This window comes from Mobula hypostoma, chromosome 4, assembly GCF_963921235.1.
Source record: "Mobula hypostoma chromosome 4, sMobHyp1.1, whole genome shotgun sequence".
Lineage (NCBI taxonomy): Eukaryota > Metazoa > Chordata > Chondrichthyes > Myliobatiformes > Myliobatidae > Mobula > Mobula hypostoma.
In genome coordinates, this window is record NC_086100.1 from 197,428,137 (window position 1) to 197,445,525 (window position 17,389).

General features: G+C 45.2%; 1 protein-coding gene across 7 annotated transcripts in view; it reads right to left on the reverse strand.

Moving 5' to 3' along the window:
• The window catches only part of dysf (dysferlin, limb girdle muscular dystrophy 2B (autosomal recessive)), a 394,877-nt gene that overhangs the window by 346,354 nt on the left and 31,134 nt on the right, over positions 1-17,389 (reverse strand). For all 7 annotated transcript variants that reach the window (XM_063047166.1, XM_063047171.1, XM_063047168.1 and 4 more), the window contains exons 2-3: positions 11,631-11,686; positions 8,034-8,125 (exon numbers count right to left, since the gene is read on the reverse strand). In XM_063047166.1, coding sequence (XP_062903236.1) covers positions 8,034-8,125; positions 11,631-11,686 — 148 coding nt within the window. The remainder of the gene's footprint in view (positions 1-8,033; positions 8,126-11,630; positions 11,687-17,389) is intronic.

Sequence of the window (17,389 nt, forward strand, 5' to 3'; positions counted from 1 at the left end):
ATCACTGACAATGTTAAGGGCCTGCATCCGCAGAGCTCCTGGTAGATATCTCTGATGGGTGGAAGAGAGACCCCAGTGACCCCCTCAGCAGTCCTCACAATCCTTTGTAAGGACTTGGGGTCAGATTTCTTGCAACTCCCGTACCAGACAGTGATGCAGATGGTCAGGACACTATCAATTGTGCTCCTGTAAAAATTGGTTAGAATGGTGGGTGGGGGGAGCCTCCCTCGCCTCATCATTTACCCAAACCGCACTTTCTCTGTAACTGTTACACTGTATTCTGCATTGGTACTGTTTTACTTTGTTCTATCTCAATGCACTGTGTAATGATCTGATCTGCATGAACAGTGTGCAAGACAGGCTTTTCACTGTATCTCAGTACAAGTACCACAGGACAGCTCAGAAGCATAGAATTTAGTGGAAAGCTTTAGAGTGCCTGCAATATCTGCCTGACCCAGATCTGGGCCGTACCCTCCAAGTAGCTGGACCTGCCTCTCGGTTTTTTTTGCACTACCTTACTTCCCATTTTTCTACTTTCTATTTATGATTTATAATTTAAATTTTTAATATTTACTAATTTTAACTATTTTTAATATCTTTAATATTTAATATTTGTAATCCAGGGAGTGTGAAGCGCAGAATCAAATATCGCTGTGATGATTGTACGTCCTAGAACAAATTGTTTGGCGACAATAAAGTATAAAGTATATGAGCTCATTTCCCTCCCCTGTCTGTCAGGAGTTTGTTTGATCTCCCCATAACCATGTGGGTTTCCTCACACAGTCCAAAACATAGTTAGTGAGTTGTGGGCAGGCTATGTTGTCGCCGGAAGTGTGGTGACACTTGTGGGCTATCCGAGGATATCCTTGGACTGTGATGGTCATTCATGCAAATGACACATTCTGCACTACGAATCAGAATTAACATCTCCTCCTTGTTGACAATCAGCACTGGTATATCTCAAGGATGCGTGCTTAGCCCACTGCTCTTCTCTCTCTCCAACTACAACTGTGTGGCTAGGCATAGTTTAAACCCCAACTATAAATTTGTCAATGACCACAACTATTATTGACAGAATTTCAAATTGTGACGAGATAGATCAGCTAATTAAGTGGTGTCACAACAACAACCTTGCACTCAATGTCCGTAAAACCAAGAAATTGCTTCTGGAGTTCTGGAAGGGCAAGTCAAGGGACCAAACACTAGTCCTCATTGAGGGATCAGCAGTGCAGTAGAATAAGGGGATCTGGGAATGCAGGACCACAATTCATTGAAAGTGGCATCACGGATTGATAGGATTATAAAGAAAGCTTCTGGGATATTGGCCTTCGTAGACCAACATATTGACTTTAGGAGATGAAAATGTTATGATGTGTTGTATAAGACATTGGTGAGGCCTAATTTGGAGTATTGTGTGCAGTTTTGGCCAGCTACCTACAGGAAAGATGTAAATAAGGTTGAAAGAATACAGAGAAAATTTATGAGGACGTTGCTGGATCTGGAGGACCTGAGTTATAAGGAAAGATTGGATAGGTCAGGAGTTTATTACTTGGAACTTAAAAGATAGAGGGGACATTTGATAGAGGTGTACAAAATTATGAAGAGTATAGATAGGGTAAATGCAAGCAGGTTTTTTCCACTGAGGTTGGGTGGGACTACAACCAGAGGTCATGCATTAAGAGTGAACGGTGAAAAATTTACGAAGAACATGAGGGTAAACTTCTTCACTCAGAGGGTGGTGAGAGTGTGGAATGAGCTGCCAACAGGAGTGGTGCATGCAAGCTCAATTTCAACATTTAAGAGAACTTTGGACGTGTACATGGAGAGTAGGGGTATGGCGGGCTATGGTCCTGGTGCAGGTCCATGGGAGCAGGCATTTTAAGTAGCTCAACATAGACTAGATGGGCCAAAGTATCTGTCTCTATGATGCTATATGTGAAAAGGATGAGCTGTTTCAGGTTCCTGGGAGTCAACATCTCTGAGGATCTATCCCGAGGCCAACATATTGATGCAATTACAAAGGAGGCATGGCGACGGCTATATTTTGAGGAATTTGAGGAGAATTGGTAAGTCATTAAAGACTGTCAAAAATTTCTACAGATGTACCGTAGAGAGCATCCTAACTGGATGCAGCACCGTCTGGTATGGAGAGACCACTGCACAGGATCAAAATAAGCTGCAGAAAGTTGTAAACTCAGTCAGCTCCATCACGGACTCTTGTCTCCCCAGCATTGAGGATACCTTCAAAAGGCAATATTTCAAGCATCCATCATTAAGGACCCCTATCACCTGGGACATGGCCTCTCCTCATTGCTGCCATCAGGAAGGAGGTACAGGAGCCTGAAAACAAACACTCAATGATTCAGGAACAGATCGTTCCTCTCTGCCATCAGGTTTCTGAATGGATAGTGAACCCATGTACACTGGGCGGAGCTGCGACGGCGCTCAACAGTGGCTTCTTCGAGCTCATCTGCAGAAACAGTTCAATTTCTACCTTTAATGTCTCTCTTTTTCCTTCACAAGGTGGATGGGGTTCTGTCGAAGACCCTGACCTAAAACTACACTTGAAACTTTGGTTCTTTGCGGCAATGTTCCCAGGGCCCACTGATGGCCGTTTCTCGATCTCCCAAGGACACAGCCTAGAAGACAAACGCACTTGCAGGGTCCTGAAGCTTTGCGGCCTTGGGGACAAGCTGAATCTATGCCAGTGCCACTGACTGAAGCATAGCAGGAGAAAACAGAACATCAGGGAAAGCGGATCAGATCTGGGGGGCACTGTACTTGGCGGAATAAAAGCGTTGCATCAGACTTTGACACTGTAAATCAGCAAGTTGTTTGTCTTTGTTGGTCTTCTCTCTCACTGTGAAAAGGTGAAGCAAGAAAGCCAGTGGTACGCCAACTTGCTGGGTGAACAATTTGTTTTTGTTGTATGCAGATCATTGTCTTTTTCTTGGGGCGGGGGGTTGCTATTGCCTGCTTGCTGGGTAGAGGGAGCTGATGCTTTTTGTTTGCTGAAATAAGTGGGACAGGAAGGATTATTGCTTTGATGCTGCTTGTACACGGAGGTCGGGGGTTACTGTCACTTATTCTTTGGGGCATTCTTCTGTTTTTTTTAGATTATGAGAACTCTCAGTCCTCGTTGATTGTCATTTAGAAATGCATGCATGCATTAAGAAATGATACAATGTTCCTCCAGAGTGATATCACAGAAAAACAGGACAAACTAAAGACTAACACTGACAGAACCACATAATTATAACATATATTTACAGCAGTGCAAAGCGATACCATAATTTGATGAAGAACAGACCATGGGCATGGTAAAAAAAAGTCTCAAAGTCCCAGAGTCAATCAACTCCTGAGTTCCTGATAGCAGGCAGCAAAAGGGAGAAACTCCCTGCCATAAACCTCCAGGCACCGACAACTGCTGATGCAATGGAAGCACCCGACAACAGCCAACACTGAGTCTGTCCATCCAAAAACTTTGAGCCACCGACCAGCCCCCCGATACAGCCTCCCGAGCGTCATCCTCTGAATTGTGCACGGTACCCTACTTGACAGATTACAGATATCATTCACCGGAGAGGCCGCACACGCTGCATCGCGCCACCACCTTCTCCTCCTCCTCCAAATTACACATCATTGATGTCTAATTTCATGGATGCCTTTGAAGAACAAGAATTCCAGGTTGTATATTGTATACATTCTCTGATATTAAATGGAGCTATTGAATTACTGAACACCATCTCAATTTTTTTTCTTTCATTTTGCTCTCTTTTTGCACTACGTAATTTATTTATAAAAATATATTTCTTACTGTGATTTACAGTTTTTATTACTATCTATTGCAATGTACCACTGCCGCAAAACAACAAATTTCACAACATATGCTGGTGATATTAAACCTGATAATGATCTTTCAATGTTTGAGACAAATAAAGTTTATTGTTAGTCTTTACATGCGAGAAGAATAATCCAATACACAGCAAGATCTCCTCCATCTCCTGGAGGCTGCACATCCAATTCAATTCAAGTTTAATTGTCCTTCAACCATGCATGAATACCCATGAATACAGCCAAACGAGACAGTGTTACTCTAGGAACTCAGCAGGCCAGGCAGCATCTATGGAAAAGAGTACAGTCGACATTTCAGCACAAAACATCGACTGTCTGTACTTTTTTCCCATAGATGCTGCCTGGCCTGCTGAGTTCCTCCAGCATTTTGTGTGTGTTGCTCAGATTTCCAGAATCTGCAGATCTTCTCTTGTTTTGCACCAGGGTCAAAGGTGCAAAACACAGCACAAAGCACACATAGCACTTACAAAATAACAAGCACATGTAAAATATCAGTAAAATACAACCACGCTAAACAAACAGTCCAGAGCTCCTACACAAACAGGAAAAAGATGCTGGAAATCCAAAACAACACACACAAAATGCTGGTGAAACTCAGCAGTCAGGCAGCAGTCATGGAAATATATATAAACAGTTGACATTTCGTGCCGAGACTCATCTTCAGGACCGAGAAGGAAGGGGGAAGACTCCAGGATAAAAAAGGTGGGGTGGGGGTGGGGGAGGGCAAAGAGTCCAACTGGGAGGTGATGGGTGAAGCCAGGTGGGTGGGAAAGGTCAAGGGCTGGAGAAGAAGGAATCTGATAGGAGAGGAGAGTGAACCGTAGGAGAAAGGCAAGGAGCAAGGATCCCAGGAGAAGTTTTGGGCAGGTGAGAAGTGAATATCAGAGTGGGGATTGGTGGGGGGGGGGGTAATTTGGTCGCCAGAAGGAGAAATTGATAATCATAGAAACGTAGAAAACCTACAGCACAATACAGGCCCTTCGGCCCACAATGCTGTGCCAAACATGTATATACTTTAGAAATTACCTAGGGTTACCCCTAGCCCTCTATTTTTCTGAGCTCCATGTACCTGTCCAGGAGTCTCTTAAAAGGCCCTATCATATCTGCCTCCACCACTGTCACCGGGAGCCCATTCCACACACTCACCACTCTCTGCATAAAAAACTTGTCCCTGACATCTCCTCTGTACCTTAAAACTGTGCCCTCTCATGCCAGCCACTTCAGCCTTGGGAAAAAGCCTCTGACTATCCACATGCTCAATGCCTCTCATCACCTTGTACACCTCTATCAGGTCACCTCTAATCCTCTGTCGCTCCAAGGAGAAAAGGCCAAGTTCACTCAACCTATTCTCATAAGGCATGCTCCCCAATCCAGGTAACATCCTTGTAAATCTCCTCTGCACCCTTTTTATAGTTTCCGCATCCTTCCTGTAGTGAGGTGACCAGAACTGAGCACAGTACTCCAAGTGGGGTCTGACCAGGGTCCTATATAGCTGCAACATTACCTCTCGGCTCTTAAGCTCAATCCCATGGTTGATGAAGGCCAATACACCTTCTTAACCACAGAGTCAACCTGCGCAGCAGCTTTGAGTGTCCTATGGACTCTGACCCCAAGACTCTTACCATGAATACTATGTTCTCCCATCATATTTGACTTACCAAAATGAACCACCTCACACTTATCTGGGTTGAACTCCATCTGCCACTTCTCAGCTGAGTTTTGCATGCCATCAGATTGGAGGCTGCCCAGATGGAATACAAGGTGTGGCTACTCCACCCTGCCCTGAGAGTGCCCTCACCTTGGCACAGACGAGGCTGTGGACCGACATGTCAGATTGGGAATGGGAATGTAAATGTTTTGCCAACAGGAAGTCCTGCTTGTGGCAGATGGTGCGGAGGTGCTCGAAGAAGCGGTCTCCCAACTTACGACGGGTTCCACCAATGTAGAGGAGGTTGCATCGAGAGCACCAGACACAACAGACCACCCCAGCAGGCTCGCAGGTGAAGTGTTGCCTCACCTGGAAGGACTATTTGGGGCCCTGAGTGGAGGTGAGGGATGCGGTGTATGGGCAGGTGTAACACTGTATATCCTGTCTGGATACCCTCCAACCTGATGGTATCAATATCAATTTCTCCTTCTGCCTATTTATTCTGGCGTCTCCCTCACCCCCCACTTCCTTCTCAGTCCTGATGGAAGGTCTCAACCTGAAACGTCGACTATTTATCCTTTTCCATAGATGCTGCCGACCTGCTGAGTTTTGTGTATGTTGCTCTGGGATTTCACAGTGGCCACTCCATGTGGCAGAGAGATTTGCAGTGGGACTGGACATCTAGGGACATTACTGTACAAACCTTCTACCTGCCAAGGTCCTACTTTTTTTTAAACCTTTTTTTAAAAAACAAAAAATACCTATATTATAAATTTCATTCTACAACAAACAGACAAACAGTGACGAACTAAAGAAAAATTATCCCATCCCTGTCAAGGATGGAACTTATTTCCTGGGGAGGCCACTGGTCCTGGGACACTGCGTGTTCCCTCCTTAGGGTTACCCGGGCACGGACATACACCTGGAATGTCGCCAGACAGTTGGAACCCTGCGCTGCCCACTTCCAGGACCCATCTTAGCCAGTCCCAGGAATATGTTGGACATCTTTCTCCCTTCTTACTCAGACCCCCCAACTTCTTGGATGATTGGATACAAGTAGGGAAGGACTGAAATGGAACTGGAAGGCAAGGAGCCACTCCTGCAAATATACAAATAGAGGCTGTAGTCTCTCACACTCCACATAGTTGAGGTATACGGTGTCTCCCAGTGACAGGTGGCCAGGATATCCATGTACAAACTGTTGAAGTTATTACAGGGCACCACTCTGTTCATCACCCTCCACCCCAGGTCCCCAATGTACATGGGAAGGACACCCTTGTAAATGGATTTCCACTGGGGACCTCAGCATGGAGAAGGGAAGGGGCACCAGTACTGAGGCATCCCAGCATGGAAAAAGGCTTTCTCCCAGCCTCTGTCCCTTCTGCTGTCTGGAAGAGACCATGTGCAGCCCCTATGGAGGCACTTCCTTGCCTTCTAGTTGCATTTTAGCCCACCCTCTTTATACATGTTCCATCCAGGAACATATGTGGGCACATGGCCAAGTGGTTAAGGCATTTGACTAGCGACCTGAAGGTCGTGAGTTCGAGCCCCAGCCGAAGCAGCGTATTGTGTCCTTGAGCAAGGCACTGCGACGACACTGGTGCCAAGGTGCCAAGCTGTATAGCTGTATCTGCCCTTGCCCTTCCCTTGGACAACATCACTGTTGTGGAGAGGGGAGACTTGCAGCATGGGCAACTGCCGGTCTTACATACAGCCTTGCCCAGGCCTGCGCCCTGGAGCGTGAAGACTTTCCAGGCGCAGATCCATGGTCTCGCAAGACTCACGGATGCCTTACATCCAGGAAGGATGGGCGAGGAGGGGCCAAGGAGGAAAGAGAACGTCCTAGTCCACATGTTTCTGGGGCGGGTAGAGATAGCTCTCCATGGGTCCTGGAGATCAGTAGCGGAGGGTTCTGCCCAGGCTGACTGCCCGGCGATGTTTTGAGGGTATGTTCATGCCTGAGTAACCATGGACAAGGAACGCACGGTGTCCAGGGATACTATCCTCCCCATCTGGGCCTGTGAACCTCCATCTCCGCTCCGAGGAACCCACCCTCCCATTCTGCTCCAGGGAACCTCCATCTCCACTCCGAGGAATCTCCATCTCTGCTCCGAGAACCCTCCCTCCCCTTCCACTCCAGGGACCCTCTTCTGCCCTACGATTCCACTTTTCTTTAGCAAGATACATTTATTACAATTTCCATGCTACAAAACTACATTATCCACAGAGACAAAAATAGTGACTAACACAATCACCAACATTAATTTAAATTACACTTTCTCATCTGTTAAGGATCATGTTTTTCCTTTGCGGTGCCCAAAACTGAATGCAATATTCCAAATGCAGCCTCACCAGTGTCCTGTACAACCACAACAGAATGCCCCACCTTCCACACTCATGCCCTGACTGATGACGGCCAGCATAACATCAGTGGACAGAAGCCATCTCCTGTAGATTTGCTGTGGGGTGGTTGGGACACACCAACACCTCAACTGGAACAGTGTTTAATGGACAGCCAGTGACGTCCTACCTGTTTCTGCCCATGGTTTCATGGTCCTTCACCACCACGTGGATCTCAGAACTTGAATCCAGTGGAGTTCCTTTCAAGTCCCATTCGAAGCCCTGTGTGCAAGAAACCACTCAAGTTATAGAACATAGAATAGTAGAGTACAGTACAGACGATTCAGTCCACAATGTTGTGCTGACTCTTTAACCTACTCCAAGATCAATCTAACCTTTCCCTCCCACATAGCCCCCCATTTTTCCATCATTGAGTTTCTTCAATATGTCTAATGTATCTGCCTCTACCACCATGGGCAGGGTGTTCCACACACCACCACTCTGTATAAAGACCGTACCTCTGACGTCGCCCCTGTACACTCCCACAGCCACCTTAAAATTATGCCACCTTTGTATTAGCTATTTCGGGCCTGGGAAAATGTCTCTGGCTATCCACTCAATCTATGCCTCTTATCATCTTGTTCATCTCTATCAGATCACTTTTATTCTCTGAACCCACGTGGCCACACTGTTGCAGATTGAGGTCAGTCAGGGTACGGGACATCCCAGAAAGCCTACATTTCATTAGGAGTTTGAGAAGGTTTGATATGTCACAAAACACACTCACTAATTTCTACACGGAGTATTCTAACTGGCTGCATCACATCTGGTATGCAGGGGTGCTACTGCACAAGACTGAAGTAAGCTACAGAGAGTTGTAATCTCAGTCAGCCCCATCATGGGCACTAGCCTCCGGAGTATCCAGGACATCTTCAAGGAGTAATGCCTCAAAAAGGCAGTATCCATTATTAAGGACCCAGTAGTCCATGCGGGCATAGAAAGATCCCAGGAAGTCCAAAATATTGGTGCATTAATTTCTACGGATGTATATTCAAGAGTGTTCTGACCAGTTGTATCACAGTCTGGTATGGAGTGGGTAATGCACTGCATCACAAGAGGCTACAGAGGGTTGTCGACCCAACCAGCCCCAGCACAAGCACAACTCTCCCCACCATCATGGATATCCTCAAAACACAGTGCCTCAAGAAAGTGGCATCTATCAATTAGGACCCTAACATTCCCTCTTCTCATTTCTACCAACAGGGAGGAGGAACCATGCCTGCAAACAGTGGTCAGGGTTCAATATCTTCCGCTGTCTTTAAGGAGTTTGTCCGTGAGTGCGTAGGTTTCCTCTGGGTGCACTGGCTTCCTCTCACATACGAGTTAGGGTTAGTAAGCTGCTGGCAATGCTTTGTTGGCACAGAAGCAGGGCAACACTTGTGGACTGCCCACAGAACACATTCCAACTGAGCTGGTCATTGACGCAAACAATGTATTTCACGCAAACAACAGGAATTCTGCAGATGCAGATTCTGCAGGTCCTGACGAAGGGTCTCGGCCTGAAACATCGACTGCGCCTCTTCCTATAGATGCTGCTTGGCCTGCTGCGTTCACCAGCAACTTTGATGTATGTTGATGTATTTCACTGTAGGTTTCGATGTTCATGTGACAAATAAATCTAATTTTTAATTTTATGACCTCACCTCATCTCTGACAAACCTCCTGCTGGAGCTGGTCTACAGGACACGGTGGAACTGGTTCAGGATATGAACCTTCGCTACAGAACCAAGGGCACCCTGACCCAGTCGTCGAGCTGCAGTCTGAAGACTGCACTCTTGCACGAAGATGTTTGGAGGCTCAACGCCACCTGGTTCTCAGATGCACACAAGTCATACAGCACGGTAACAGGCTCAACAAGCACACGCTGCCCAAATCCATCCATGTGACCAATTAATCGACTAACCTATACGTTTTTGGGATGTGGGAGGAAGCTGGAGCACCCAGAGGAAACCCATGTGGTCACGGGGAAAACACAGATACTCCTTGTAGACAGTGGTGAGAATTGAACCTAGATCTCTGATCGCCAGGGGTGCAGTGCTAGTCAGAGCACACCGGAGCGCGTCCAGCACATCCTTAAGAAAAAAGCAGAAATAAACAAGCTAATTAATTAGGTGCCGCCCAGGGTGATTTGCGTATCTCAGAAACTGCTGATCTCCTAGGATTTAAACACACAACAGACTCTGGAGTTTACAAAGAATGGTGTCAAAAACAAAAAAACTTCCAACGAGTGGCTGTTCTGTGAGCTAAAACATCTTGTTAAATCCACTCGCTGGATTTTTTTTGTTTTTGGCACCATTCTTTGTAAACTCCAGAGTCTGTTGTGCGTAAAAGTCCTAGAGAAAAGCAGTTTCTGAGAGACTCAAATCACCCTGGGCAGCACCTAATTAATTAGCTTGTTTATTTTGACTTTTTTCTTAAAGATGTGCCGGACGCACTCCGGCTAGCACTGCACCCCTGCTGATCACTAATTGCTGGTGCTGTAATATTTGGACTGTTCTGGTCATTAACACAAAACAATGCATTTCTCTGTACCTTTCAAAGTACATGTAACAAATGAAGCCAATCTTTAATCTTTCTGAAGAATCACACTCAACAGATCATAAATGTCTTCCCCTCCACTGTGAGATTTCCAAGTGGTCTATGAACACTACCTTCATATGGGAAGGCACTAAGGAGTGCGGTCAAACAAAGAGATCTGGGAATACAGGTCCATAATTCATTGAAAGTGGCATCACAGGTTGATGGGGTCTGTGAAGGGTAGGGGGAGGGGGATTTCGGGGCTTTGATGTGTTATCATTCATTCTATGGGGTTTCTTGTTTCGTGGATCCTTTCGTGAAGAGTACAAATTTCAGGTTGTATATTGTATATATTCTCTGCTATTAAAGGAATCCAAATCTAAATCTAAGGTCGTAAAGAAAGCTTCTAGCTCATTGGCCTGCATAAATCAAAGTATTGAATACAGGAGATAGCATGTCATGTTGAAGTTGTGTAACACATTAGTGAGGCCTAATTTAGAGTATTGTGTGCAATTTTGGTTATCTACCTACAAAAAAGATGTAAATAAGATTGAAAGCGTACAGAGAAAATTTACAAGGGTGTTGTTGAGTCCAGGGGACCTGAATCATATGGAAAGATTGAACAGGTAGAACGTAGAAGATGGGGGGAGATTTGATCAAGGTTTACAGAATTCTGAAGGGTATAGGTTGGGTAAATGCAAGCAGGTTTTTACCACAGAGATTGGGTGGGACTTCAACTAGAAAGGCGAAAAGCTTAAGGGAAACATCTTCACTTAGAGGGTCCTGAGTGAGTGGAACGAGCTGCCAGCTCAAGTGATGCATGTGAGCTCAATTTCAATGTTCAGGAGAAGGTTGGATAGGTATATGAACGGGAGGGAAATTGAGGTCTATGGTCTGGGTGCAGATTGATGGGAGTAGGCAGTTTAAATTGTTTCAACCTGGTTCTGTGCTGCACTTCTCTATGACTCTGTCTTGTTATTCACTTATTTGCATGATTTAGTTTTGTAATTTATAGTAATTTTAAAGTCTTTTCACTGTACTGTTACCACAAGACAAATTTCATGTCACACAAGTCGGTAATATAAACCTGATTCTGTTTTTGTAAATTGTCTTAAGGAGATCTGTGAGGCTAGGTTAACGAGACTATAGCCTGATCAGAGTTATTTACTGCACAAGGTCATCATTAGATGAATGTTCACAAACACCTCACCTCATTCCACACAGGATTCAAGTTGTTCTTGATGACTTTAGTCTTCTTCTTTACACCTGCAATGGAATGGAAGAATCTGTCAGCAACATTCTTATCACAAACAAGAGAGAATCTGCAGATGCTGGAAATTCAAGCAACACACACAAAATGCTGGAGGAACTCAGCAGGCCAGGCAGCATCTACGGAAAAAAGGCACAGTCGACATTTCGAGCCAAGACTCTTCAGCAGGACTGGAGAAAACAAGCTGAGGAGTAGATCTAAAATGAGGGGGGAAGGCAGGGAGAAATACCAGGTGACAGGTGAAACCTGGAGGGGGGATGAAGTAAAGAGCGGGGAAGTTGATTGGTGAAAGAGATACAGGGCTGGAGAAGGGGGGATCTGATAGAAGAGGATAGAAGGCCATGGAAGAAAGAAAAGGGGGGAGGAGCACCAGAGGGAGGTGATGGGTGGGCAAGGTGACAAGGTGAGAGAGGGAGAGGGGATGGGGAATGTGAAGGGGTGGAGGGTGGCATTACCGAATGTTCGAAAAATCGATGTTCATCCCATATTCTTAACACACTCTAGCATCTGAAAGGTGCTTCCTGCTCAAGATGCTGCTGTTGAAGCACAGCGACAACTTACTGGCAGCAAACAAAACTACTAATTACTTTATCAATCACACTTTTTCTCTCAAAAGCGAGCAGTGCGACCAATAGCCTGTGCTTCCCTTTTGGAGTGGAGCTTTTGAACTGCCTGTACGACCTGTGTGAATTGAAGTCTCAAAGGTGCAGGACGGCTACAGCAAGGCATGTATGGGCTGAATCGAGGCAGCAGGGCCCAGGCCCCGGAGCAGGGAGTGAGCCATTGCTGGAGCGGGCTTGGAGCTGATCAAAGTGGCAAGCCCGAGACAAGGCAGTGGGGCCCGGGCCTGAGACCCAATGTTTCACTGGTTTTAGCACCAGGCCGGATTGGCAAGGTCTGGTACGGACTGAAACAAGGCAGCAGATCCTGGGTCCAAGAGTGTATCAAAGCAGCAGGGGCCGTACCCAATAGCAGAGAACGACCCGCTGTTTGGTCGATTTAAGGGCTGGCCAAATTGAAAAGGTTAGGGTAGCGGGCCAGAGGAGAGGACAAGCCGGTGTTCACCTCACTGCTCGCAGCGTTTACTCGTCTCTGTACTGAACGGAGGCTGTGGCCTGCAACTGACGGGCTCCTGCACCAGCTGTAACTGGCTTCGTGACTGTGAACTCACTTTCCAGAGCCTCCGTTCTGAATGTTATTTGCTTACTTTTACTGTTTGCACGATTTAGTTTTCTGCACATTGGGTATTTGAAGGTCTTCCTTTTTCCTTTAATGGGTTCTGTTGGGATTCTTTGTTTAGTGGCTGCCTGTAAGGAGATAAATCTCAAGGTTGTATACAGTATATATCCTTTGATAATAAATGCATTTGAACTTTGACCTCATCTACTGCCACCAATCAATGTGAAAATTTGAATGCTGCATTAAAACCACTCTGCCTTTACTACACGTTTGCCTTATTCCTGCAGTTATACATTATACCAGGTCAAATGTGCTTCTGGTATTCCTATGCACAATTCTCACTGGAATCTTAAATGTGTTCCTATTTTTAGCTCTACTTATAAAGTCTCCACTTCCAGTTTATCTCATAGTACATCTCTTCTTAATGCTAGAATATTTTCATCATGTCCCCCTTAAATTTTTCACCTTACCCCATGACCTCTAGTTGCAAGTCCCACACAACCTCAGTGGAAAAATCCTGCTTACATTTTGATCTTCCAGAGGTCCAATTTTGTCTCTTGCAGTCCTTTTGCTCTTAACATACCTGTAGAATCCTTTAGGAATCTCCTGCTTCTCGTCTGCTGGGCAAGTGGTCAAGTGGTTAAGGTGACGGTCTAGTGATATGGAGGTCACTAGTTCGAGCCTCAGCTGATGCAGCATGTTGTGTCCCTGAGTAAGGCACTTAACCACACATTGCTCTGCGATGACACCGGTGCCAAGCTGTATCAACCCTAGTGCCCTTCCCTTGGACAACATCAGTGGCGTGGAGAGGGGAGACTTGCAGCATGGGCAACTGCTGGTCTTTCGTACAACTTTGCCCAATTGACTGCTGGGGCAAACTCATGTCTTCTTTTACCCTTCCTGATTCCTTTAACTGTTCTTTTGCATTTCTTAAATTCCATAAACACATAATTTGTCCCTACCTACTGTGTACTTCCTTCTTTTTCTTAACCACAGCCTCAATATCTTTTGAAAACCAAGGTTCAATGCAAGGAGTATTGTAGGTAAGGCAGGTGAACTCAGGGCATGGATTAGCACGCGGGATTACGACATTGTTGCTATTACTGAGACTTGGTTGCAGGAAGGGCAGGATTGGCAGCTTAATGTTCCAGGGTTCCGTTGTTTCAGACGTGACAGAGGGGGAGGGATGAAAGGGAGAGGAGTGGCGTTACTAGTTAGGGAGAATATCACAGCTGTGTGTAGACTGGACAGCCCGGAGGGCTCATCTATAGAGGCCATATGGGTGGAGCTGAGGAACGGGAAAGGTGTGACCACACTAATAGGGTTGCATTATAGACTGCCCAATAGTCAGAGAGAATTGGAGGAGCAAATCTGTAGAGAGATGGCAGACCGATGTAAGAAACAGAAAGTTGTAATAGTAGGGGATTTTAACTTTCCACATATTGACTGGGACTCCCATACTGTGAAAGGGCTGGATGGCTTGGAGTTTGTCAAATGTGTTTAGGAAAGTTTTCTAAATCAATATATAGAGGTACCAACGAGAGAGGATGCAACACTTGATCTACTAGGGAACCAGACAGGTCAGGTGCCAGAAGTATGTGTAGGCGTACATTTTGGGTCCAGTGACCATAATGTCATTAGTTTCAAGTTAATTATGGATAAAGATCGATCTGGTATTCGAGTTGCGATTGTAAATTGGAGAAAGGCCAATTTTGTGGAGTTGAGGAAGGATCTAGGAAGAGTGGATTGGGATGAGTTATTTTCTGGCAAGGATGTGTTCAGTATGTGGAAGGCCTTCAAAGACGAAATTTTGAGAGTGCAGAGTTTGTATGTTCCTGCCAGGATTAAAGGCAAAGTTAACAGGCATAGGGAACCTTGGTTTTCAAGGGATATTGGCGATCTGGTTAAGAAAAAGAGAGAGGTGTGTAGCAGGTATAGGCAACTAGGAACAAATGAGGTACTTGAAGAGTATAGAAAATGTAAGAAAATACTAAAGAAGGAAATCAGGGAGGCAAAAAGAAGACATGAGGTTGCTTTGGCAGATAATGTGAAGGTAAACCCGAAGGGTTTCTACAAGTATATTAAGAGTAAAAGGATAGCAAGGGACAAAATTGGTCCCCTAGAAGATCAGAGTTGTCGTCTATGTGTGGAGCCTCACGAGATGGGGGAGATCTTAAACAGTTTTTTTTTCATCAGTATTTACTCAGGAAACTGGCGGAGTGTATATGGAAGGAAGGGAAACAAGCAGTAGTGTCATGGAACATATAAAGATTAAAGAGGAGGAAGTGCTTGCTGCCTTACAGCGAATAAATGTAGATAAATCCCCCGGGCCTGACAGGATATTTCCTTGGGCATTGAGAGAGACTAGTGTATAAATTGCAGGGGCCCCGGCAGAAATATTTAAAATGTCCTTAGCCACCGGTGCGCTGCCGGAGGACTGGGGGGCGGCTCATGTTGTTCCGTTATTTTAAAAAGGCTCTAAAAGTAAACCAGGCAATTACAGACTGGTGAGCCTAACATCAGTAGTAGGTAAATTATTGGAAGGTGTTCTGAGAGATCGGATATACAAGTATTTGGACAGCCAAGGGCTGATTAAGGATAGTCAGCATGGCTTTGGGCATGGTACATTGTGTTTAACAAATCTTGTAGAGTTTTTTGAGGAGGTTACAAAGAAAGTAGATGAGGGAAAGGCTGTGGATGTTATCTACATGGACTTTAGTAAGGCATTTGACAAGGTCCCACATGGGAGGTTAGTTCAGAAGAGTCATACACGAGGTATCCATGGAGAGGTTGTAAACTGGATTCGAAATTGGCTGTGTGGGAGAAGACAGAGAGTGGTAGTGGATGATTGCTTCTCAGACTGGAGGCCTGTGACTAGTGGTGTGCCTCAGGGATCTGTTCTGGGACGATTGTTGTTTGTTGTCTATATCAATGGTCTAGATGATAATGTGGTAAATTGGATCAGCAAGTTTGCTGATGAAACTAAGATTGGAGGCATTGTGGACAGCGAAGAAGGCTGTCAAAGCTTGCAGAGGGACCTGGACCAAGTGGAAAAATGGGCCAGAAAATGGCAGATGGAATTTAATGCAGACAAGTGTGAGGTATTGCATTTTTGGAAGGACAAATCAAGATAGGGCATACACAGTAAATGGTAGGGCACTGAGGAGTGTGGAGGAACAAAGGGACCTGGGAGTTCAGATACATAATTTCCTGAAAGTGACATCACAGGTAGACAGGTTTGTAAAGAAGGCTTTTGGCATCCTGGCATTCATAAATCAAAGTATTGAGTATAGGAGTTGGGATGTTATGGCGAGGTATAAGACATTGGTGAGGCCAAATTTGTAATATTGTGTGCAGTTCTGGTTACTTAACTATAGGAAGGATATCAGTAAGATTGAAAGTGTGCAGAGAAGATTTACTAGGATGTTGCCGGGTCTTCAGGAGTTGAGTTACAGGGAGAGATTGAACAGGTTAGGACTTTATTCCTTGGAGCGTAGAAGAATGAGGGGAGATTTGATAGAGGTTTACAAAATTATGAGGGGTATAGACAGAGTAAATGCGAGTAGGCTCTTTCCACATAAATTAGGAGAGATAACTGCGAGAGGGTGAAAGGGGAAAGATTTAGGAGGAACATTAGGGGGAACTTCTTCACTCAGAGGGTGGTGGGAGTGTGGAATGAGCTGCCACCTGACGTGGTAAATGAGGGGTCAAGTTTTAAGAACAAATTGGATAGGTGCATGGAGGGAGAGGTCTGGAGGGTTATGGACAGGATGCAGGTCAATGGGACTAGTGGAATAAAGTTTCGGCACAGACTAGAAGGGCCAAATGGCCTGTTTTCTGTGCTGTAATGTTCTATGGTTCTATGGTTCCCAAAACCTGTTATCTTTACCTATTATTCTGACATGCATATACAAGTTTTGTACCCTCAATTTTTTTTACATATGAAGACCTCCCATTTACCAAGTACACCTTTGCCAGAAAACAGCCTGTCCCAATCCACACTTTCCAGATCTTTTCTGATACCAGCAAAATCAGTCTTTCACTAGTTTAGAATCTTGATCTGTGGACCAGACCTATCTTTTTCTGTATTTACTTTGAAGCTCGTGGCATTATAACCACTGGATGCAGTGTTCCCCTGCACAAACTTTTGTCACCTGCTCTGTCTCATTCCCAAACAGCAGATCTAGTGTCGCACTTTCTCTCATTGGGACTTCTATGTACTGATTAAGGAAACTTTCCTGAACACATTTGACAAACTGTATCCCATCCAGACCTTTTACATTATGAGAGTACAGTCAATATGTGGAAAGTTAAAATCGCCTACAATAGCGACCTTCTTCTTCTTCTTCATGTGCCTTGCGCGCTACACACTTGGGCAATCATGGCTCTCCACATCGAACAATCCCATGCAGCGTCAATGGTATCTCGCACACTTAGATCTGTTAGTTCTTTCACAGTGTCCATATATTTTCTTCTTCGTTTTCCTTTTCCACGTTTCCCAGACATACGGCCTTGTAATG